Source organism: Cynoglossus semilaevis, chromosome 6 (assembly GCF_000523025.1).
Source record: "Cynoglossus semilaevis isolate Cse_v1.0 chromosome 6, Cse_v1.0, whole genome shotgun sequence".
Classification (NCBI taxonomy): Eukaryota; Metazoa; Chordata; class Actinopteri; order Pleuronectiformes; family Cynoglossidae; genus Cynoglossus; species Cynoglossus semilaevis.
In genome coordinates, this window is record NC_024312.1 from 6,245,298 (window position 1) to 6,261,411 (window position 16,114).

Genomic DNA, 16,114 nt, shown 5'->3' on the forward strand with positions numbered 1-16,114 from the left:
AAAAAAAAAAACAAAAATTATATAAAACCTGTTATAAAAAATAAGATAAATCATTAAGAAAATAAAAGATATATATTCCAAAACTCTCAAAGATGTTAAATCCAGAGCAAGGATTTTCTGATCTTTACGCATCGCATTCACAACCCTGGCCGTAAAGGTCAAGCTCCTTGTACAGTATGAAGCTCTTCAGTCTTGGAGGAAAATTGAGAGAGTTCAGGATTTCAGGATTATTGAGCTTCTTCAGGGTCAAACGTCTTCTGATCTCCAGTCGACAGAGGTGCCTGAGCGAGCGAGGACTGTCTGCAGAGCCGATCATTTTTAAACAGAAAAATGTAAATTGAATGGTACCTTAAACACCTGACTGTATGTTTGTGTGATCACGTGATTACTCACCGAGGATTTCATATATTTCAGGCCACTCTCTCTGTCGCTCCAGAATGAGCCTAAGTTTGGAGCAGACGTGGACAAGGCCGACGTAGTCCAACAGGATCCGGACCACGTTCCCCGACAGATGAAGGAGACACGACAGACACATGATCTCACAGAACTGTGAAGGAGACGGACATTCACAAGGTCATTTGTGTCTTTGGTGATAGGGTTGATTTTTTAAATGCAGTTTGGGTGATGGGGTCGTCACTGAATAATTTGAATGTATAATATGTGTTACAAAATCTATCACAAAAATAATGAAAAAATGATTAACATGCCACTCACAGGGATTTTCCCCAGTGCACCATCAACAGCATCAAAGCCCTTGTCGTGGTGACAGCAGAAGCAGCTCTCCGCCCTGTAGCCGCTGTTCAGCAGCAGCCTCATCATCACCTCGTCCTTCAGGCAGTACTGCAGAGCTGTAGGAAACACTGTGTCGCTCACTACTGTAAAGTAACAGTTCACATCTGCTTTGGCAGCCAGAAGCAGTTTCACTAAATCATAGCGTCCGGACCTGACCGCCACCAGGAGGCAGCAGAGCGGGTCCAGGTCAGTTTTTGCTCCAGCTGCCAGTAGTATTTTGGTGCAGTCCACGTTTCCATTGGAGACAGTGAAGTACAAAGCACTCTTTCTCATGTCACAGTAATTCTCAGAGTTCCTGGTGGACATGCGATAATTGACATCATAGCCGTGAGCCAGCAGCAGCTGCAAGCAGCGTGTCTGTCCACCCTCTGCCGCAGAGTGGACGGGGCTCTGTCCTGCTTCTTTAATGGCTTTCTTTGTAGTCACAGGTATCAGCATCTTTACAGCACTTTATGAGAAAAAAGAACACAGATTATATCATCTTTATTCATCTGATAATGTAAGTAATCACAATTTTAACTAATACAAGTATTTGGAATCAATCGATACTGATATAGGCCTGGTAATTTTAGAGCACACATCATTTTGCGAAACAGGCATTGTGTTTTCAGGTTTTCATTATCGGAGGATAACGATTCATTCAAAGAGCTCACTCAGAGTGTCCAGCGTAAGCTGCCTTGTGTATTGGCAGGAGACCAGTGATGCTGGGGAGGTTGGCGTTGGCTCCATTGTCCAGCAGCAGTTTGACACAGGCGGTGTTTCCTGATCCAGCTGCGTCCAGAAGCACACTTTCACCATTACAGGCCTGAGAGTTCACTCTGCTTCCTGAGCTCGGAGGATGAATAAACCATTTAGAGGTGTTTAGATGAGGAGAAGAATCAGAAACAGACCATTAAAAAATGCACACATGGAAAGAATGGATTTAAAAAATGTATTAGTTATAAGTTAGATACAGATGTCAACTTGACCTTTGACCTTTGTGCGTGGGTCATCATTGCCTACCACCGATCCATGCATAACAAACAACAGGTTTGTCCCTCCTCTTCTCAGACTCACCACAGCTCAGCAGAATCTCCATGATGTGGAAATGTCCGCGCTCCGCGGCCACGGCCAGCGGCGTCACTCCTGCCACGTCCTTCTGGTTGACCCGCCCACCGTTCCTCAGCAGCAGCATCAGGATGTCAGCGTTGCCGACTTTGGCCGCCTCGTGCATCGCCGTCCACCTCTTCTGGCAGACCTGCTCCACCCATGTACCATGGGCCACCAGAGCGTGTGTGATTTGAACAGAGCCAACCTTCACTGCTGCAGGGTGAGGAGAAAACTAGGTTAAGGTTAAAGATTTTGATACGCATACCATAGTATACCATAGTATGTGATCAAAGATCTGTTACTTGCTCTTCTTTATTATTGGTTTTCCTCTAAATGGGATCTTAATTATTATTATTGCCAGTGAAGACAAACATCGCAGAAGGTTTTGACAAAACTTAACTTGTGTGTCATTAACACAAGTGCTTAAAACCAGCAGCTTCAAAAAAGGATTTAAAACACAAATGAATTAATTAAAAAAATTCCAACATTTCTTGTGACTCTTGTGACTCCATGAGTGTTAGATTAATTCATCACCCAAAAGGCAGATTATGGGGTTGTTTTTCAACTGAAATGCCTTGAAAAGCCATGCCCATAAGATGTAAACTAAAAAATGAGACTGAAAACAGCTGCTATGCTATGATTGAAGGAGAGAAACAGAACTCCAGTGTTGCATCAGTCGTCAAGACTAGAATTTCCAGTGTAACTGCAGACCATGTCATCTATGGGTGGACATTTATGGCTTCTTGTGTTCTGGGAATCACTGGTATCCAGGTTGACTTGAACCTTGAACTTACTGCTATTCACTTCCCACTGACTCAGCCACAATCACTTTTTTTTTGACTCCTACGGTGCCAACGTCAGTGATTTACCCAGCAGCAGCGGTGACTCATTCTTGTTGTTGGTGTTGTGAGGAGAGGCTCCGTGTTCCAGCAGGCTCTTCACATTCTGTGTCAGTCCGGCTTTGACTGCCAGCGTCAGCGCTGTCTCTCCACCCACCGCTGTTCTCTCCTCCACACTCACTCCCTGACCTGCCACGGACAAACACGAAACAAACAGCACACGGGGAGGAGGTGGCCCTGTGCGTTCTGGGAGCGCAGAGCAGCCTGACGGCCGTGCTAACCTTTGTGTATAGACCACCCATCATTCCTGACCGGTGTGTGGGATGACCAGAGACGGAGGTCACTGGGTTTTTTCTCAGGCAGAGAAGGCGGTTTGAGTCCCTTATGTCTGGTCCATGACTACTACTAATAATAATATTAATAATTTGAACTAAGTATTTGGTTTCAACTGGGAATTGCACCCAGGACCCTTTGCTCAAGGCAAGGCAGGCATGCTAAATGATACACGATGGAAGACTTTTTTTAAATTTTCATTTGCTTTCTTCAAAATAAAAAATAATATAATTGGTCATTTGAAGATGGAAAAACAATGGTTTGTGCTATCTTTTTAACTAATTTTGGGTTCGAAATCATTCAAACCTTATTTAAAGTCGAGCCTCTCTGATTCAGTTTAAGTTCATTAATAGTAACCAGTACAGGCTTTTATTGGGGGAGGTTGCAGTTATGGTTAAGTTTTTTTTTTTTTTTTTACAATAAAACGTCTTCATAGTTCCAGTGTTTACACACTCAGGTTGTTACTTCCTGTGCCATGTTATTTACAGTGTTCCACCCACAATAACTGTTTGTGTAAGGAGAATAAATTGGCCATACTACGCCAAGACGGGACTGGAGACGGTGGGTATGTGAGAGCTGTGGAATTCAGACCACTTCCTGTGAGGCGGTACGACGCTAATTAAAATCTGCAAAGAAGTATTTCTGGATCAGTTGTTTGCATAGACACAAATCATCTGCGATTAAAAATAAAAATCCTGCTTGTTAGGGTAACATTTAATTTTATTATTCTGGGTTGAAGTGCATTTAACTCATTAAAATGAGAAAGAAATAAAAAAAATATAACTTGTGTTACAGCCGTATTAAACTCTTTTTACTCTAATTATTATACTCGAATGTATTCTTGTCACTAATTTGCTTGTTGTGAAATATTTGTTGTAGATCAAAAAGCAACTCTTTAATTTGAATTAATATTCATTGTTCACTGCGATAACTTTTTTATCGCTATCATTACTATCATCATTTATTAAACTTGTATATGCTCAATATATCAATAGCTCCCCCATGTGGCAGCTTTATTATTAATAAAAATGACCTCAAATCCGATGTACTTACATCTCAGAACAGTCTCCAGAACCTCCAGTACTGGCTGAGCTGCAGCTCGGTGGAGTGGAAGCCAACCATGACCGTCCAACTCCCTGAAGGCGAAGGTATGTCTCAGCATCTCCCTGAGCACTGATGCCTCACCTGGTCATTACAGGAATGACACGGCAGCAGATGTGTTTTACACAAAAACAAGAAACAACATCCATCACCTGCTGGTTTTTATGTCATTATCTCTGTTTATCATCTGTCTGTCTGAATGCCAACCACTCAACTCGGCTCGGCTACTGTCACCTACAGCTGCTGACCCTGACACTGTGGCTGCCAGACTCCAAAGACAAATCCCTGTGGACGTGTTACAGGTTGTCAGGTGTGATGTGACACCCACCTTGCTCGATGGCAGCCAGGACTCTCAGATTTTCATCCGTCACTGCGTCTAAACTGAGGAAACACAGGAGGGTGAGCCGGGTTTCATGGTAATTGGTTTGGGCCGGGTTTAGTCTTTTTAATACATGCCTGTCGGCAGATTTGAGAAAAGCCTCCTGGCTGGATTCCTGAATGGTCAGCTGGATGTTGTAGTCATTGAGCTCCTCCTCCCCGTACTCATCGTAGGTGTTCATCGTGCTGCAAAAAAAGCAGGTTCAACTCGATCATTTTTTAATTTACAAAATAAATCCATAAGTTGAAAGTCTGTATAAAGATTAATGAATTAGAAATGATCAGTGGGAGGCTGCAGACCTACAGATGTTTACGTTTCTGTCCAGCTGCTTTGCAGGATGAAGAAAAATTCCTTGATCACAGATGAACTAAATATCCATCAGCCACAGAAATCCCATTTCCGACCCAACCGTCCCAGCCTTGAATGTGTTCCTTCATGTGAAATACCTGAAACGTAAAAATGTCACGCCCGTGCGGTCAGTCTGCCCTCAGCATCTTCTCGTGGTTTTATATGGAGGTACGTCCTACACTACGATGTCAGTTAGCTCCACCCACAGACACTAACAGCGAGGAAGAACTGTGTGTCCGTGTGTGTGTGTGTGCCAGCACCTGGCCTGATGGTCATAAATATAGCCTGGTTACATGGACTATTGTATGAACTAAGCCAGGTCTTTGGCCTGTTTGGTGAGAATAAGTGGGGGGGCTTATGACAAGGACTCATGCAGCCGACCAGTTCAATATGAACGGCTTTGTGGAAAAGAAGAGAATTCAATCATCTCTATTCATCTCCCGCTCTGCTCTGTGTGGACGGTTGACCGAGGGCAGCAGCGGAGGTCTGTGTCCTCTCTCTAATCCAGGCTCTCGGTCGCTCTTTGTGAGGCTGTCGGTGTGTAGTGTTGCCTGAGAACTTTTTGTAATTGCTGTGGCTTTAGTTGTTTGTCTGGTTGATTCAGATTTACTGATTAACACAGAGTTTTTTAGTTGTCAGGCTGCATAAGTACCTGGGTGCCAGTGTCGACACTGTTGTCCACTTTGAGTGAACTAGTAAAATAATACAAAAAGATTTTTTTTTTACTAAAGGCAACCATTATTTTCACACTCCAGTTCTGTATATAAACCGTATTTTCCAGACTATAAATGGAACTTTTTTCCCCATCTTTTGGTTGGGTTTGCCACTTATAGTCAGGTGGGACTTATCTTCCCACTAACAGCCACTAGAGGGCACTCCTCTAGTGTACCAGTATCTGCTATTTCTGTACCACTGAAAATGTACATATTCGCTATTCAGATCTGCCAAAGATAACCGGCTACTAACTCGTACAAAATGTTGCTAACCTATAAGGCTATTGTAACTAAATGCTGCAGGAGCTAACATGGAACACTGTTGTCATAGCAACATGTAAACAGCCCTGCTGCTGTAACTGGACCATCAGACCACCACTGTGAAGAAGACCAAACTGGGACCATCTGTAAACGTGGAGCCGTGTGTGACAGGTTTAAACTGCTGGCTGTGTGATCTCTGGGAATCCAGCAGATGTCCAACGACAGATTACTAGAGCTTTACGTACGGCCACCGAGTCGCCTCCTCTGTTTCCCAGACTGAAACAGCTCAATCTAAAGCTCCCATATTGTCCTTGTCTACAGTGAGGCCGTAACGTGACTAAAATAGGACTCATTGTTTGACTGTCATTGTTTAAAGATGTTAGATTATGGACAAATAGGACACGCTGTAGCAGGACTGTTCCCACTACATCAGGTCTAAAGGCTGTTTTCTGTAAATTTTCATTTTTATTAAAGGTGAATGTTCCTTATAACAATTTTGCAAGTGCTTTTATTTATTTAAAGTCAACATAACGGTGCAGTTTGTTTTCAATATTCAATATTTTATATTTTGGACACAGGAATAATTTGTAATTTGGCTTGAAATGGGTTTTATTAACTGTGTTCCTGTCAGTCTGTGAGGTGATCGGTCGAATCCAGTGTGTACCACATGGAGCCTTTTTCATTTTTAAAGTTTAAATTTATCAAACTTTTTGCCCAACATCAGCCACGGTTGATTTAAACCCCCAAAAATGAGTGGAAATCACTTTCACTTGAACACATATTTACTTTTCGGTTGTAAGTTTGAAAAAACTTCTGCATTAGCTGACTTAGCTGTGTACATTGTGACAAGAGGATTGGGGGGGGGTCGCTATGTCCTTGTCCCCGATTTTTTTCGCTACGCCCCTGATTAAATCGACCCTGGATGCGTTTCCAGGGCAACGGTTGTAAACTTGAAGCTGAGAGTCGTAGCTGCGTGAACTCTGAAAGGCTGAATAAAAGTAAAGTGAAAAATGAAAAACTAAAGGTTAAATGTTGATGCTGTTGATTTGAATTCACGGTGTTTTTAGCGGATTGAAGGAACCCGTTTAGCCCCAGCGTGGAGGCTAAAGAACACCGGCTAACAGCGAGACATTGTGCCGGTAAGTGAAGGCCCAATGATGAGACAGAGAGAGGGGGAAAACGGGGAGGAAATGAAGAGCAGAAGTCCACGTCCAGGTGGAGGAGGTGCGGAGGAGCAGCCAGAGAGAGAACAAGAACCGGAAGACGACAGGGAAGAAAAACATGACGCAGCCATTATCACCACCACCACCACAGGTGAGTCGACTGAAGGCCTGGATGTACACAACTCAGGTTTGTGGGACAAAAAAATATGTCGAAAGTGTCCATTAAAATAACGAAGAGCAGGATTAGGGCGAACTGATAAGGAAATATTATTTAATATATATATAAAAACCCCACTTCTTCTGTTTTCTTTACTGAACGAACGGGGCTGTTGTTTTTTCCGTTCGGAGGAAACAATAACAGACAAAAAAAATATTAATTCTCGTATATATGACTTTGTTGAGCGAGTAAAAGATGAGAGCGATTTTAAATCTTTTTTAAAATGTCTTTTTAAATTATACAGATGTGATAAATAAGGTGGAAGAGGCTGAAACTCAGACTGATGATGACAAGCCAGAGGGAGAGACACAAACTGAAGACAAAGACGCAGAAGAATGTGGTGAGATTATTTTAAACTTTTCAGTATTAATGCACAGTAAAATAAAATCCAAAGCTTCAAATATAAATAATGACTTAAGGAGGGGGAAAAAAACCAACTCATCCGAGTGGTTTATTTAACAGAGGTACTTCTTTAGCCTCGTTCAGATTTGGTTTTTGTGATAATGTGACCTGTTAGTGTTGAACGACCCATTTCCTGGGTCTTTTTGACCAATCAGAGCATCTACTGAGACTGTGTGGACTGTACAGGTGAACAGGAGGAGGTAGATGATGATGATGATGATGATGATGATGATGGAGCTGAGAGTCAGACCGTTCTGCCTGATGATGACAAGCAGATTGCAGACACCGTTCAGACCACTGAAGAAAATGTTGGAAACTCCACAGCGACAGGTGAGAAAAAAAACCCCAACATATCTTCTACCAAATAAAGTACAGTTTCAAGTCATATTTTTTTACTTTGTGTGAACAGATTTAAAAAAAAATTATAATAATTTTACAGAACCTTCAGTACAATATCTGCATTAAACTTTGTGTGAACCGATTTTTTAAAAAAAAATATTATAATAATTTTACAGAAGAACCTTCAGTACAATATCTGCATTAAAGTTCTACATATAAATAAAAACAATATAGAAAAAAAACATAGCCTGTTATAATCAACCCACATTGACTGGTTTGACAGGTAAGCTGACACAGAACTTACACAAAGTGGCCACCAATAACTCTGAAGAGAAAAAAGTCAATCATTGTGTGACTCACTGAGCTCTATAGAAAAAAAGAAAATAATTATATATATATATATATATATGTTTCCATTACATCTGTATGTGTTTCGCTGTGACTATAAGAATAATTCTGCTCTTTTGTGTTGTGTGTAATGCAACTGCAGTAAAAGTGGTGCTGGTGCCCGAGGGTCATGTGATGACGGTGGCCTTTGTCATCGGTCTGAGCATTCAGGAGCTCAAGTGTCACCTGTCCTCGGAGCTCAGGGTTCCTGTGGAGGTTCTGCAGATCTCTCTGGATGGTGAGTCTGTCTGAGCAACACTTACAGAAGGTTTAATGATTATAAGATTCATGAATTCATGACTGCATTCTGAGGAACGGATGCGATTTCTCATGAACTCACAGGGTTGGAATAGAATTGTTTGCAGGTTTCCAGGTAGGAATTTAACAGTTGAACATTAGGAACTGAGTAGCCCAGCTTTTCAAGAAAAGGGTGTTTTTATTTAAGCTGGTGTTTTTGTAATGTGTTCCATTAACACAAGTGTACTCTAATGTACACAGTCTGTGGTAAAAGTTATTATTCAAACTTCCATTAAAGAATAGATGTACTTTGAAAATACTGAGAAAGTACTGAAAGTACCAGTCTGTGACATGTACACAGTCTGTGGTAAAATTTATTATTCAAACTTCCATTAAAGAATAATAATTATAACAACAACAATAATAATAATTATTATTATTATTATAATTTGTACTTCATTGATCCTATACTGGGGAAGTTGTTGAAAAAAACTGTCATTCTGTTGTTTTTTTTTCCAGGGAAAGTTCTGCAGGACCAGTGGAGCCTGATGGAGCTCGGCGTCCGTCCTCACAGTTCTACAAGACTCGAGATGAGTTCCACCGACCCCACCAGCCACCCGCTCCGACCCCTCCACCCCCCAGAGCAGGACAACATGCCGGACTTCATCACCGTCAGAGTACCAACAGGTGGAGACAAACACAACATTGGCAGACACTTAGCAGACACTGTGAGAACCGCGGAGTGCGGAGATGGTCTTGGTCTATTAAAGCAACACACAAGTCAACGCTTGACAAAGACATCATCATAAAACATGTCAAATCAGCCAACTAGCTTAACCATCGCTAACTCCGAGGTCAACCTATTTCTCAGATGACGGAGGTTTCCGGGAGGTGGTGGTAGAGATCCAGTGTCGTGCCCAGCGGAAGGCCTTCATGGGAGGCTTCAGACACCGACTGACAGGGAGGGAGTTCCACCACGCTGCCGTCCAGACACTGCCTAAGAAGAGACCAGACAGAGGTGTCGACCGCTTCAGCCGTGAAACTCAGGTGAAGGTGACAGGGTGTCCAGAAAAGCACAGAAGAAAAAGAGACGTCAGGCAGAAAAAAGTGACGACTGAATCCGGTGAAAAGAAAAGATTAAAAAAAAAACTGAGTAGAACAAGCAGGGGAGATGAGCTGTGGTGGGTGAGGTGGATTTAAAGGTCACTCATTATCGCAAAGGGACATCACACACAGGCATGAGGCAGAACATGACACTCCAGCAAATGAAGCAGTCTAATTAGAGAGGTGGAAAAAGGGATGTAGGGAAGAGATGGGGTTCTTAAACTGGACATTATGATAAATAATCACACAGATGACTGCTCTGCTATGGACAGGGATTTTACACAAATATATAGTATATATATACATATTTGTATATGTATATATATACTATATATATATATGTTTTTGTGGTATATATTGACAATTTTTAATATATATAACAGTATTTTAGTGATCTGTGATCTCTGCTAAGCATAAATAAACACAGATGTTTGTATTTTTAGAAAGAAAATTCAGAAAGAAAATTTGAATTACATTTTTAAAAAAAAATAATTTTGTACATTATTCGGCCCAACCATCCATTCATCCATTCATTCATGCATCCATTCATCTATGCGCCCATCTGCCAATCCCAGTGGTCATTGGTCAAGGCTGGGGTACACCCCTCCTTTAGGGAACCCTATATTGAAACACACTACCATTCAGAGTTTCCTCTTGGTCAGAGTGTTTCCTATTTTCTAACCTACTGGATCCTGTCTTTGTGCTCAATCAATATACAACTCTATTTTTGTCATACGTACTTAGATCTGTTGGTTGATCATAATTAATCATGATTAATTGATTTATGCACAGCAGAAGCTCCAGAATGTGTTTCCTGTTTATTTCTAAGTGTGAAATTCAGTCATTAGATACTGGTTTGAAACGAGAGCGTCACAAAAACAGGTTGCACCAATTACACCACAGTATTCTGTTTATTTAAGCATAAGTTTTAGGGTTTTTTTCTAGTGGTTGGTGGAACTTCGTTGTGATTCGTAGTCTCCTAATTAAACGTCTTCCAGGCAGGTCAGAAGGGTCAATCCTGCAGTCTGAGTTTGAGTGCTTCCTGTCTGCGTTTCCACTTGGCTGCTGTCAAAAGTCAAAATGTTGACTGTTTTACATGTTGCATCTGTCGCTTCATTAAAAATCATAAAGTGTCCCGCCCACATCCTCGGACCATCTGTAGCAGCATGTCTTTAGAACTCAAACGGGGGGAGAAAAAAAAAGTTGACTCTGTTTTGATTAAGACTCAGAAATTCAGTGAGCGTTTAATTAAGGCATGCAGGGTAATTAATGTGCTCTGTGGATAAGGACAAATTATAATTGAATAAAAATAAGTGCCGTTTCCTCCACAGCCACAAAATAGTAGCGCTATCCTCTTAGTTACAAGATGTCTTTGAAAGGTCACCGATAATTAAATGTTTGACTTTTTTTTTAAGGTTACTCCATTATCACCACTCAGTCACATCCTCAGGAAATGTAAAATGTTACTCAGCAGCCATTTCTTCTTTGGTGACTCTCAATTAGAGACCAGCTGTCTGTAACCTCTGCGATTCAGTCTCCGGATGTTCACGGTCTTCCTGCTTCTCTGAGTTAAAAAACTCATCCACATCAGCACAGACGCTCACGTCAAAGCTCGTCTGCAAGGAGGAAAGTTCACCTTTTCTCAGACACAGGCAGAAGATTTCACACCTGAAGACCTTTTACACCTCCGTTCATCTGTGCCCTGTCCTTTATCTGATTAGCCCTAACCCCTATGATAGAGTAGAATAGATTAGAATGACCTTTTCAACCTTAACTAAATTATTTTTCTCAATTGTATTTATTATATTACATTATATTTATTGATTTATTTTTATTTATATTATATTAATTATATTAAATAATATTTTTTTTCAATTGTGCAGTGAATTTCTAACCAAATTCACTAAGCAGTGAATGCAGCTGCACTGCTATGACATCACCAGGATTTTCAAAGGCTCTCAGTGAACATCAAAGCCAAAAACCTTGGCTACATAAAAATCCATGTTGTGTGCAGTGGAGTACTGCGCTGCCGAGGAGGTCAACTGTTTGAAATATTAGGAGTCAATATTCAGGTTAACTGGGCCATCATGTCTGAATGGGCAGAATGTTTGGGTCTGTACAACACAGGAGCTGCTGCTGCTGACACCACTGTTTGGACTCCTCACTACACTCCCACCCAGTGAAGAAAAACCGTCAAACTTTCCCCCCTTCTTTTTTCTGTCTTGCATTATTAGTTTTTAACTCTCTATCTCAGTCCTCAAACCATGGACAGGAAGAGTGCTTTCACGTCCCCTCTCAGGGACTCCGGCGAGTTCAGCTACTGTCCGTCAGATCAAGACGGCCCGTGGGATATCTTTGGAGGGAAATCAGGCTCCAGGATGCGTCTTCCCACTTTTGGTGCGCAGCAAAGCCCCAAGAGTCTGTCACAGCTGGGGCTTCCACGGAGAAGCGCTTCATTTACGCCACATAGGAACAAGTACCTGGAGAACCAGGAGTTCAGAGAGACAATCCTCAGGGCCGAGCAAACAATAGAGGAGCTGGAGACAGAGACGACCTACCCCGTACCTAAGGGCAGGGGGTTTGTTAAAGACAACCAAGGGGTAAGAAGGGCAGCTGACTCTCCAGTCTCTTCAACACATGGTGAAGGCATGCTTGTTATCTGGAAACTTGTTTCCGTCCCTGTGCTCAGTCAGGCTGGTCTGAAGTGTCTGACCAGGAGTTGAAGCCTCCTGTGGAGGAAATGTATTTTTGAGCTCCCACAGTGTGGACAAATAAATGTAAAACACCACAGGAAACCTTCACTTTCCCTGTTAAATTATATATTTATTTTTTTCTGTGTTCCTCAGACTCAGACAGGGAAACTTCAGGTACAGCAGACGCCGATCACAGTCTCCACACAGACCACCAGGATTGGCTGCTATGGCTCTTGTATGAATGACAGGTTCATCACCCCCGGCAACTACATCACTGCTGAACAGTACCATGACAGGAGGCTGAGGGCTGTGAGTGGGAATTCTTTAATTTTTTTTATTTATTTTTGTTCCAGCATGAAGTGGTCATAAGTGATTTAGGCACAAATGTTATTTACACATAACAACAAATACATTTTGTTTGTTGGTGTGTGTGAAAAGTATTGTATCTTATATCTAACCTTCTGTTAATAAAGCGGTGAGTGTTCCAGAAGGATATATTCACGTATGCAGACCTTCCTGCTGTAATGACCCGTGTCTGTCTCAGGTGATCTGCCTGCAGTCCCACGTACGGCGCTGGATGGCCATGAAGACGGTGGACGAGATGAGGAGGGCCCGAGACCGACGGCTGATCTGGATGGAGCTGCGGGAGCGGAGGAAGATAGAGGAGAAGGAGGAGCAGCTGAGAGACCGCTACCAACACTGGATAAGACCGCAGAAAAAAGAAGATCTGAATCTGCTCTACCACGCTCTGGAGAGTACGTGGAGCGGGCTGTGTGTGAGATGAGGTGTGTGTGTGTGAGAGAGACCGTTCTGATGAAGTCGTGTGTTTCAGACTGGAGGCGTGAGGAGGAGCAGCGGATCAACTCCTCCTTGCAAGGAGCCGAGAGGAAGGCGGCGCTCTGCATGCTTTTCGAGCAGGAGACGCAGTTGATCGCCACCATAGAGCGTCACGGAATCGCTGTGGAGAAAGACAACTACGAAAAAGCCATCAAGAACTTTCTAGATAAGGTCAGAGGTCACCCAACCCAAACAGGAATTTCTTACTCACCCACTGTCTTTTTTCCCTCCCCAACAATTACATTTAGGACACCTCATTTGAATATAGCCCCCCAACATGGGTTGCCCTGGCCCCGCCCTAAATTAATTTAAAAAAGGCCTCTATTCTATAAGTTTATGCTTTTAAAATATTGACAATATTTTTGGAGTTTATTATTGCCATTCACTTGCCAACCTCAAAATTTTTATTTTGTTTGTGTATTTTTAGTCCGCCGCTCCTCATCGGTGGCGAGGTGCTGACGGCCGCATGATAGAGATGGACAATCAGAACACCATCAGAGCCAGGGAGCTGCGAGACCTGTACAATGACGTCATCCTGCCTTCTTCCAGCCAGGAGCAGAGGCGCCACGTCCTGATGACTCTTAAACGCACCGTCAAGGTACCACAAAATCAGACATGAAAGTTTCGTTTTTATTGCATTTTTTTTATTATTGTTGTTCCGACCACAGTCATATCATCTTAGGCCTAGACTGCTGGGAGAACTCTCATGGTGCATATTGATATACTGTTCATACATGTATCTATTTTTTCCTCTGACACGACTAACCTGCAGGAGCACGAGTGTCGGCTGACTCGGGACATCGTGCAGTTGATAGACAGAGAAATGGACCTGATGAGTAAACGGGTTAGAGGTTCCAAACTGGAGGGGCTCAGGACCAGGATCTGCACTCTTTTCCTTCAGTATATCAAAACACCAGAGTTTAACCCTGAGGTGTCCAAGCTGCTCAAGGTGAGATGCTGATCCTGTCGGTCTGAGACTCTGGGGCTTCAGATTCCTGTTTCATGTCAAAAACACTCTTCCTTTAAATCTGTCTGTAGGCTCCGGCGAAATCCTCCCATGATAAAAACCAGATTCTCCGCTGCATCAGCTGCCATTGCTACAAAAGTTCCACTGAGGTGACCCTGGCCGCCAACGCCCGTCTGAGCGGTCGCTGCCAAGACTGCTACAGACTCGACAACATGGCGAGATGGCACATAGAGTTATTCTGCTACAGGAACATCCTGAGCAAACTGAGAGCCAACGAGCTGCAGTTTAACGAAGACGCCAAGATCCCCTTCCTGCTGCAGGTCGTCAGCCGAACCACGTCTCCACTGTCTGCAGTTGTTCTTTGTGTGTGTGTTTGTAGCAAACGTCAGTAACGACCTGCGTCATTTCACAGGTGGAGGACGTGCAGCACCTGGTGGAGAAGATCTGGGCGTCCTGCTCGGTACTCAACGGCAGTAAAGACCTCTACGATCTGAGGTTCATACGCTGGAACCGTGAAAGAGAGTGGAGTCCGTGGAACTGCATTCTCCTGACAACAGAGGAGTCCACGGCTCACCTGGAGATTAAGGACGTCCACAAGGTAAAGACATTGAACTACTGAATAAATATATTTCATATTCTATGACTGTAGTACACATTTGATATGATCTCGTGGGCCAAATATAATTACACTGCAGGCCAGATTTGGCCCCCGAGCCTGAGTTTGACACGTGATCTAAAAGGTCCATAGACATTTAAAGCACCTGTTTTCATGTGATGTTGTTATTCTCTTAAAAAGAAACTGGTGAAACCGCAGATTAACCCCTCTGTGTTTTCCCTGTTGGTCTGTGGTCAGGCGTACGCTGCAGCGTTCATCCACGGCATCGAGTACAAACACATGCTGGCACGGCGCCACTTCAGGCAGAACCCTGTCATTGCAGAGTACCTGGACTATCAGCCCACAGGCATCAGGGCAACTCAGTTCATGTCCAAGCTGATAACCTCCACCTCTGAGTACAGCAGTGACGGCAGGTCTGACGCTTTACAATGAGAAGGAAAAGGCTCTCTCTCTCTGTCTCTCTCTGTCTCTCTGTCTCTGTGGTCTTAAATTTAAAATCCTTTGAATCTATAAACTTTCAACCATGTTTGAATGTACTATATACAAGACTTTAAAAAGATGATTAAATTATTAATTAAATTATTATTATTATCATTAAAAATGACAGAAGCTGAGATTTCCAACACCAATGACATGGTTCGAAAATGGATTTAGAATTTAAATTTTCACTTCAATTCTTATTCAATTCTAACAGAAATGAGCTGATATTGAATTAACGGTAGGGCATCAAAACAGACAGTGTGTCCAAAAAGGGAGAGAGGGTTGGGGGGGTTAAGAGACCAAGTTCCCAACTTGATCGTACCATAGTTCTTACATTGTAAGGTCTGTAGGTTTGCAGGATAGTTTTTTGGTTTTGTATTAAGTTTTTAAATATTGTAATGTATTTATAACTAAGTTTTTCTTTCATGTAAACATTTATTCAGACAATTTATTGAAGAGATTGTTTGATCATTTACCTTTGTTTGGTGTCATACACATGCAACAGGCTGGTTTGTTATGGTGGTAATAAATAACAGTTTTGGAAAAACTACTTTAGTCTCCTTTATAAATGACAGCGGCAATTTTCTATCATCATCAGTCATTTACAAAAACAGATGGTTGAAAATCAGAGGATGATCCGGCCCAGACTTGATAACAGGTTATTTTTATTTCATTTTATTGTATATACAATTTGTAACAATCAAACCAATCAAATGTTTTTTTCTTCTGACTATTATTAGCCTAATTATCATTAATTAAAGCTAAGTAATTGAATGCGATGTTGAATAACATATTTCTTTTTTATTCCATTGTCACC

At 42.3% G+C, this 16,114-nt stretch overlaps 2 protein-coding genes across 2 annotated transcripts; one reads left to right on the forward strand and one right to left on the reverse strand.

Moving 5' to 3' along the window:
• Positions 1-124: 124 nt before the first annotated feature.
• Positions 125-3,022, reverse strand: LOC103379880 (ankyrin repeat and SOCS box protein 15-like). The gene is made up of 7 exons (XM_025056327.1): positions 3,019-3,022; positions 2,751-2,909; positions 1,849-2,094; positions 1,446-1,617; positions 679-1,240; positions 394-571; positions 125-300 (listed from the first exon to the last, which is right to left on the reverse strand). Exons 1-7 carry the CDS (start codon positions 3,020-3,022, stop codon positions 125-127), a joined length of 1,497 nt encoding a protein of 498 aa, XP_024912095.1.
• A 3,693-nt stretch (positions 3,023-6,715) lies between these two features.
• iqub (IQ motif and ubiquitin domain containing) lies at positions 6,716-15,846 on the forward strand. The gene is made up of 14 exons (XM_017033344.2): positions 6,716-7,169; positions 7,480-7,575; positions 7,824-7,967; positions 8,467-8,601; positions 9,120-9,287; positions 9,472-9,647; positions 12,551-12,706; positions 12,942-13,152; positions 13,230-13,405; positions 13,662-13,832; positions 14,007-14,183; positions 14,273-14,521; positions 14,614-14,799; positions 15,055-15,846. The coding sequence occupies exons 1-14, from the start codon at positions 7,010-7,012 to the stop codon at positions 15,247-15,249; spliced, it is 2,400 nt and encodes a 799-aa protein (XP_016888833.2). The 5' UTR covers positions 6,716-7,009; the 3' UTR covers positions 15,250-15,846.
• Positions 15,847-16,114: the final 268 nt, after the last annotated feature.